Source organism: Etheostoma cragini, chromosome 13 (genome assembly GCF_013103735.1).
Source record: "Etheostoma cragini isolate CJK2018 chromosome 13, CSU_Ecrag_1.0, whole genome shotgun sequence".
NCBI lineage: Eukaryota > Metazoa > Chordata > Actinopteri > Perciformes > Percidae > Etheostoma > Etheostoma cragini.
The window spans coordinates 23,293,263-23,302,406 of NC_048419.1; the positions used below are offsets into that span (position 1 = coordinate 23,293,263).

A 9,144-nucleotide genomic window follows, 5' to 3' on the forward strand; every position below is an offset into this window, starting at 1 on the left:
GGGGGCATGGTTCAGAAAAGGCGGGAAGGAGGCAAAGACCATTGTGGTGTACAATTTCTCTGTAACGTGAGCCCCAGCTTGTTGCCCCCACAGCAGAATGTGCCCTGTCCGAGGGATTGGACGTCAGGTGTGTGCAGCTGCTGGTTAAGCTCTGTTTGCAGACCAAAGAGGGAGAGAAGTGGGAAAAGGAGGAAGGAAAGGCTTCTCAATGAAAGCGATAATGGAGGTTTTTTTTGTCTCTCCCTCTGGCATTGATGGAACTGATGCCAAGACTTGGATTGTGGCCCAAGAAAGGGCCATGTGTCCCACAGATGGGCTTTCTAAATATGAAGGGACGTCATGTACAGATGGCCATTTTCACCTCTACAGAATTTAGAGACAAAGGGCCAAATCTGCTCAAGACTGAAATATTGAATGAATGTCTTATTTTAAAACGAAAACAGCACTGTCTTATTTCACGTACACAAACAGATCCCTAAATATGTGCATAGTTTCACATATGCGTGCATCTAACTGAGGTATATTTAGCCTAAATAATGGGTGATAAAAGATATTCAATTGGTGCTATTGCTACCGATTTCTTGAATCCATTTGATTTTTATTTAATGTTGATTTGAAATATTTTAGTTGCAAAACCAATTTGAGTATGAAACCGTTCCTACAATTGTACAAGGTTCCCTCTCACCTGTTGCATTATTAAAAGTATTTAGGAGACAATCCAATGAAGTGCAACTTTACATACTTAATACTAACTGACTTTAGAGTAACATTAAATTCAGATATGTTGAAGTAAGAGGTTAAGGGACCCCTTTCAAAAGTTGTTCCCCTGCCAAAATGTAGCCTCATTTATCTTTATAGCATTCTTTAACCCCCTCCCCAACAGGGTAGCATGACATAGTTGGTACCAATGGATTCCTAGGTCTTCTAGCGTGCTATGACACAGACCAAACTAAATACAAAACACTTATCTTATGATCACTTACCAGACTGCTTCTTTTTTTACATCTTTTACTGACTAAGTAAGATCTGAAAAGGTTTTTAATGAATAACTAAAACTGGGTTATGGAACATAACATCTAGGAACATCCCATACACCCGTACTGATACATGTGAACTGTGAGAGAGTGTCATTCAACAAGGAAAACACTTCTCTATCACTATGACGTTTAAGGGACAATGTAAGCCACCGGGACATCCTGGTTGTCTACTTTACAAGCGGCAAAGGGTTCCTTTGAGTATTTACAGACCAACCAGGGAAAAACATAACTCTACATTCATCTGCTTTTACAATAGTGTACACAAATAATCAATGCACTGCATGCAGTGCAGCCAAATCCAATATTTGGGATTCAAAGAGGCTTTAAAAGAAACAATCCTCTCAGCACTCTCCCGGCATGACGAGAAAATGTGATGTGATGGCCCGCAGCATTTTCAACACTTAAAAATAAATACAAAAAGAATTGTTGTGCTGGAGACCTTGTTCATGTTGCTGATGAAGGCTAGCGCTCTAGGACAACTCCATGACGAGTTTACTTCACCACCTCAGTGCACATGGATGTTCTTCCCGCTCATGAGTAATTTTCTACTTCCCTCTTCTTGATTGAGATTTGCTTAAAACCACTGTCTCCATCCCTCTAAAACAGGTCCAACCTTATCGGGGGCAGATTGCTCACTGTATAGATTTTTTCCACTTTATTGAATGAAGGGCTTTGTATAGCATTGCCGTCAAGGATGTTCTGCAGTTCTTCAGCACCAGAAAGGTAGTCAATATGGGAGAAATTCCCTCCCAGAAGGCCAGCGATCAAACTACAGAGACAGCTGTTTGATATAAAATCCCTCTCAAACTTCAACCATCCACTCAGTGCAACTATACACTACACATGCAAGACAAGACCCCTGAAACCCTTCAATTGAGGCTTAAGGGAGGATGTCAGCTCTGCTCCTGCCAGCTAAACAGCTACAGCTTTGATTTTCTACAACCCGTCTTGGATCGTCAGAGCATCCACAGGCTTTAAACCAAAGACTGACACAACACAAAACAACTATGCTTTTACGAAATAGGTAAATGCAAGTAGTTCTCGCCAGCTTCGGTCATTCTGCAGCACCTCAGCAGACAGGTTGAGCACATTTAAAAACATAAGTTTCCACTTTCTCAGAAATCAGTGTCTGCTGTGAATCCTGTCACTGTTTTATGACTAAATCAAAGCTGTTGTGTTCAATCTAACCTGACTCTTAAAAATCACACTATACAACTCTTAGCTTTTGTAGGCAATAAAATGTTGGTTGATTACAGTTTAATTTTTTGCGTTAAACTTTGTGTGTATTTTATATATTTTCGATTACTTTTTTTTTAAATCAACAGAACAGAAGCATTTTTTAGCAATATCCACTGGGCAACTAAAGCAGTAGAAAGGCTTTAGAGGTGTGTTTGCCAAATCAAAGCCCTTGGTTATGGTTAGAGGAAGATGGTTAAGTGTTGAACAAGCAAACACTGACTTGCCGCCCAAGGCTTGAAGCATCGACTTCTTCAGTATTTAACAAAATCACAATCTTTCCTTTTTCTTTTAATAGTCAAATAGTTTGACTAATCAATAAAACTAATGAAAAGAGTTCATTCAAAAGGATGTACGATGTTTGATTATTCACCGCGCTGACCATGCTACGTGCTGACATACATGTCCGTTGAATTAGCTTACATATGCTTTATGCTACAGCATGGCAGCATTATAATGCCACAGGGATCAAACAGAGCACTCTCTTTAATGAAAACAATGAGACAATATATTAGATTCTATGGCTGTCATGCCGGGCTATCACTCAGGCAAAGGCACTAATCCCACACGAACAACTGCAGCCAGCAGCTGCACACTTCCTGCTACATCCAAACAAGCCCTGCAGCAGAGTAAAGGCATTCTCAGCCACGGAGACAGACGCACAAGAGGTCAGGGAGACAAGCCATTATTTACACAAGGAGACAGACTCACTGGGATACCTCACAACTTATTTTTAGATACTTCACTACTTGCTACAAAAACATTTTTCTCTTATCTGGCTAATAATGAATGATATGATGTCTCAACACTCCCAGCCAATCAAGAACTTGTCTTAAATATGATGCAAAAATTTAACATACTATATAATCTGATCTGAGAATGAGTAAACAATACTAAGAATCTCACCAAACATTTATAGCATGAAAATATTTCATGTTAATTTGGTTTCCAGCACAGTTATAGCTTGACATATTTATTTCCATATCGAAGTGTGGTTTCTTCTTCATGAAGCCTGACCTTGGTCAAAACCCATTTGAATATTTCATTAATCAGATTGGCAGTTTGAGTCATTTAATTACATAAGATGTTTCATTCTTAATTTAATTCCCTCAAGTCAACATAAATCACAAAGAATAATGAACTGAATTGCTTCCCAAAACATTTGTTTAAGAGCACTAGTACAACTGAAATATTACATTTATTATGTGTATTCATGGTTTATTAATCCAACTCTCATCAAGCACTCAAATGTAAAAACAAATTCTGTTTAGACACCAAGCTTGCATCTTCAAACTGCATGTTTTATCTGACCAACCGTGCAAAGATATTCAACTGATGTCATATGATGAAACAAATCAGAAAAAGCAAGAAATTATCACATTTGAGAGGCCCTTTTCCAGCACTTTACTAGGAGTAAAGCTCAGGAACGGGTACCATTGGGTACCGTAATGAATTCCAGGTACAAAACCCAACCCTAGAAACAATAGTTTGGTCTTCTTTAGTGAATAACTTAAATCTTTCATCCATTATCACAATTGTCGTAACTTAAGGTCTGTCAATCATATACAACCTCCATGCTGCTAAATACCAATGTCGCAGAATTGTATATTGATTCTATTAAGAAAAACTCAGCAAAGTACCACACACACACACACACACACACACACACACACAGACTAAATTACCTTAAAAACACTGTCAGAATCAGAAAGCTCTCCATCAAGAAGAAGTGAGTTGTCTCTCTTAAGCCTCTTTCACACAAAGTTCCTGGTAAACTACCAAGATAAAGCGTGATTTATGGTTCAGAGGAGAGAGAAGTGAGATAGAGTGACTGATTAGCTTCAGAGCGAGTAGAGACTCTAGAGTCATAGTAAGCGAAACAAAGTGTCTTCCCTGTGCTTTCGGGCCAAGGTGGGTAATCTATAGCAGGAAAAGTTATCCTCTCCTTCATTTCATGTTGTTTATGGAGAAGGAGAACCAGAAAATGAGTCAGGGAAATTGCAACGCTGCCAAGACAACGTGCCGTGTTGTCACATCACGGCGTAGGTCTGTCTCCACGTACCTACATTCGTAGCCACTACGTAGATTTTACGCAGAAGTATAAATCACGCTTAACAGGGATCGCAATGCATAGACAGCATGTGTGAAAGGGCCTTCACAGAACAAGTGGTGAGCCAATGTACCCCTTGGCTCTAAATAAGTTTGTGGTCATTCATCAAAGCTGCTGAAACGTCTTCACACGAGAGACTCAATGATTAGTTTATGAGTGATGCCAAAGCTGTTTTAAATGGTGTCAGACCAAACACCATTAACATGTCGATCTCCCCCTATACCATCTCACAATCAGTGACTGGCTGAGGTAGCTGGCTATACAACCAACAAAAGGTATTTTTTTAAAGGTTAAGTAATTTGCTAATACAACTGGGCACTGTGTTTTTATAGCAAACACTCCTTAAACAGGAGGAAATAATGTATTTGTTGGGGACTATTTTCAGCTGCGGATTAATCCACATTTGGTTCTCTAGTGAGTATTTGTCAGCAGGATGGTGTCTGTGAGATTGAGTCAAATTAAAGTACAGTGTGCGTGGTAATAAAGGAACATGTCACCCAGTGTAACAGTGTGGCTCATTGGTGTGTTTTAAACAGTTTCTTTGGACTACAATGGAGATCTATAATGGCACAAAGGAAGAAGATGTATATTGGGCTTTACACAGACTAAACTTAAGGGAATGCTGATTTGGGGCTTTTTTAGCTTTAGTGATGATAAGGAATGATGTTGTACAATATCCCCAAACTTTAAAAAAGTCAATTAGGCTTTTATTAGTTATTTATTAGTTTTCTTTAAAAGGACGTGTCTCCACGTTATGATGTTGCGGTCAGCAGCATTTTAGCAAAACTCTCCTCCTCAAGGAGTGGCTACAGTACAAAGTAACAGTGTCCATATCATCTATTGTTGGTGTGGCAGTATACTGAGTTTTCTGATTGGGTAAGTAAGCAGAATTGCATGTTTGAATTGTAGTGTTTTGGTGACATTACAAACATATTTGCCTTTTTTATATATCAAGATTGTGAATCATATACTGTATCTAGATAGTTATTGAATCAATTTGGGTGAGATGCATAACCCTCGTTTTGTCTTTGAAATGCACGGATGGATAAAACCTTGTTTGGTTAAAAATGTCTCGAACTACGCAAGCACATGTCTACTCTCTGTTCTGTAAATGACATGGTAAAAGCTCTGCCGCTACCCGGATTTACTGCACAGCCCCACTGCCCGGACCACTTAACCGTTTCTGGAACATAACATGTCCATCATTCTGATGAACACTGGTCCGTGAGATCAATAAGGAGGTCGGTATACAACGCCTCAGCTAAGCGAAATGTTAGAGTTTCTTGTCATGCTCAGGATGGGTTTATTTCCATGCAGGACAGCTGCTTTTAGCCACAAATTGTATTTGCGTAAGTGGCCTCCAAGGCCCATTAGAGAGGTCGTCAGTTTTGACGGAGCTCTTTAGGAGGGCCAGGGTCTATCACTAACCAACAACCTAATCCAAAAACAGACAGATTTACTCCGTCCCCAGAGGAGATAGAGAGATGAGGATTAAATAGCGGTAACCCAATTAAGACTAGGCTGATGGAGTAAAAAAACAGGGATTTAAGAGAAAAAGAGGTTTATGGTTAGGACAGAGTGAGTGTTGTCCTGTTGTGAGACACGAGACGAAGAAATGTTTACAATCGGTCTGCAGGTAATCCCTCATTGACACATGTCTGCCTTCAAGAGGAGTGGTGGAGAAGAAACGGATTCACACAAAAATTATTACTTTATTATTCTCAGGCAAGTCAATGATTTCAAAAATATATCCACGCCCAATTCTCTGTCAATTGACTAATCTGTTATTTGATCTAGGCTAATTGTTTGAGCTCCAATCAGTTGTAAGTATGACATGGTTAGCCTCAACCCTTAACCCTATGTTCCCCTCCCTGCCGTTAACGTTTAATTAACCACATTAGGAGTCAAAACAACACGTGGATGCGATGTTCCAGCTTTGCTGCTTTTCTTTGTGTTACATTATTGTAAACTCAATATTTTTGGACTCTGTGGTCTGTTTTACACATTGTGGATTGGTAATTTACCAGATAACCTTCCCGGCACCGCAAGTGATTTTCACCATTCAAAAATTAACTACATTCAAGAAGATTTCAATCTTGGCTTCTGAAGTGGTTGCAGTTCCACTCTGGCTCCATATGAGGGCGCTCACAGGTGAGTGCAAAATGAATGGTGGTCTATGGAGCTAAGTGGGCAGAAGAGATATTGGGTAAGAGAAAGCACACGTATAGATGTGACCGGAGCAGAGTGTAAGTGTTGTAAACAGTGTGTGCGGTGTCCGAAATAAACCCCAGGCTTAAAGCCAAGATCATTCATACGTTTACCAGAAACAGGATTTTAACCCCGTCATTATTCCTTTTATAACGTTGGCCCCGGAGGCAACGAGTCTCCCCCGGTTTTCTGGCCGCATTCGGTAACAAAGCAATCAGGAAAGGTTAACACATTGGACATTTTAAGTCAACAGCTTAGTAAGGTGCGCTTGTTGCCCCGTGTGGGCTGATGCGCTAATCTGTTAACATTTCTGAATACCTTCCTACAATTAATAACAGAAAGACATAGCCTACATGTGTCATTGGTATGAGAACAAAAATGAGATTTTAACTGTTTTGGGCTTGGGTTGGGCTTGGACACAAATTTCTAAATGCCGGTCGGGCTCATGTCGGGTTCGGTCACGGCTCTGTCAGACACGGGCCGGGCTCAGACAGAAAATGTCGCCCGATCTCGACTCTACGGTTAATACACGTGCTAGAAAGAGGTTTGGTTTGCTAATGTTTTAAAGACCACGCAGAATTATTCACTCTGATTATACTGCCCTTGCTTCGGATGCCATCAAGCGGGATCTCTGGTCGTAATCAGTCCTTTACTGACCAATCAGCATTCATTAGCAGAATGCTAGCGCGTTATGGGCAACAACAACTCAACCTGCAAGAAATCAAAAGGACATGAGCACGTGTTCATTCAACTTTTGACCTATAATCCATGTTGAACTTGCAAAAACTCATGCAAAAACACAGATTTTTCAACTGCAATCAGGCAAAACAGACTAATTTAGCCGTCTAGCTCCATAGCCTCCCATTCATTTTGCACTCACCTGAGATCACCCCTAGTGGAATTCTGGGGGAACTGCAACCACATTCGGTACAATGGGGTTTAATAGGGAGTGAACAGGCAGTCCGTAGAAGGGCTCCTTTAAAACTCCGTGAGGAAAACAATATCCACAATCTAAAAGTAAACTGGCAGACTTGTCAGTATCCCACTCCCCAAAGTCTAAAACCTGCCTCTTCCATCACACATTGCTACTATTGTCTAGTTTCAGCTTGTGAATAACATCAAAGAGACAAAAAGCATGTCTTGCCTTGGGAACTTAGTTGTGTCCTGCGGTCTGAGGTTCTTTAAATGTTTACAGCAGTCTTGTTAAACCTTTAATAACTTACCCAGACTCGCTCGCATGACAGTCTATGACACAAGCTTGTAAAATAAACAGTCGTCGCATGCCAACGTGTGCTCAAACGTACGTAGCTTGTGTTGGTGGGTTAATTGGTCCGCTAATTACGCAGTAATTCATTGCACCTTTAAATATTTTTGATACTCGGAGACGTTCAACAGAAAACGACCAAAAACAGGCCAAAAAGCCGAGATGCGGGAATATATATGACATAATATGTCAAATTAGTAGAAACCAACACACATTCAACATGCGCATTTTTCACTATATGCAAATTAGCCTTCAACTTCACTACCAAAGCGAAGACCAACTAACAAGCTCACATAACCAAAACCAAAAGAAACACTTAACTCTGGAAGAAAACGGTGCTCTAGTAGGCCTGAGTTAACAAAACGTAGGTTGTGGTAATGTCAGAAACATTTCAGTATAGGAGCATCCAAGAAAAACCACACGTTGTGTTCTCATTCAAACTCAACCGCGGACCTCCTTCACTAACAACTTGTCTGCTTTCAAAAAAACAAAAAAACATGGCGTATTTAGCCTAATTGTAGTTTAACTCACCGCTCCAGTTGAGGAGGCAGAGAAGTAGCGGTAGAAGTGTTCTGTGCATGCGAGCCATGTTCTTTGAAAAGCTGCTCGTCGTATCCACTCCGGAATAATGTGAAGTGGTGTGTCGCCGAGAAGTTGAAGCCAACAGCCCGGAGACTGAGGAGAGGCGGAGAAGGAGGGGGGGGGGGGGGGGGGGGGGGGGGGGGGGGGGGGGGGGGGGGGGGGGGGGGGGGCTCAATTAAAGTCTCAGTCTGGCGGGGTCCTCCTATTGTGGAGGCTTTGTGTGTGTCTGGTTGAAGCAGCTTATCGGTGTTTTCTTCTGCTACAACTCCTAATTCACACAGATTTTTTTCTTGGGTAGAAAGTCCTCAAGGTCAGGATAACAAGCCTACCTTATCACTCGTGCACACCTTTTAGCCTAAATCACGTGTTGGCTGAATTCAGTTCAACCAGGACACCATTTGCATTTCCATTGAGGGTTAAGGTGAAAAAATCCATTGACACAGGGTCCTGAATTTAATTTTGAAGTACTGCACAACATTTGTTGAAATAGCCTAGATGTATGCTTATCATGCTTTCTGGAATAGATTGATAAATCATATCTACGGCCAGCAGGCAGTCAGCATAGCTTAGCAGTGGTGGTGTTCAGATCATTTACCTAAAGTGCTATTTAGGTAATTCACAACATTAATATAGCAGTAAACCACTATATGCCATGTAACGATATAGCATCTTTCACACTTCACAACTACATAGCATCCTTCACACGG

The 9,144-nt window shown here is 40.8% G+C and overlaps 1 protein-coding gene across 2 annotated transcripts in view; it reads right to left on the bottom strand.

Moving 5' to 3' along the window:
- mcama (melanoma cell adhesion molecule a) overlaps nt 1-8,579 on the bottom strand; it is a 43,155-nt gene extending 34,576 nt beyond the window's left edge. For both annotated transcript variants that reach the window (XM_034889948.1, XM_034889947.1), the window contains exon 1: nt 8,387-8,579. In XM_034889948.1, the coding sequence (XP_034745839.1) occupies nt 8,387-8,444 (58 nt within the window). In that variant the 5' untranslated portion in view covers nt 8,445-8,579. The remainder of the gene's footprint in view (nt 1-8,386) is intronic.
- Between the last annotated feature and the right edge of the window lie 565 nt (nt 8,580-9,144).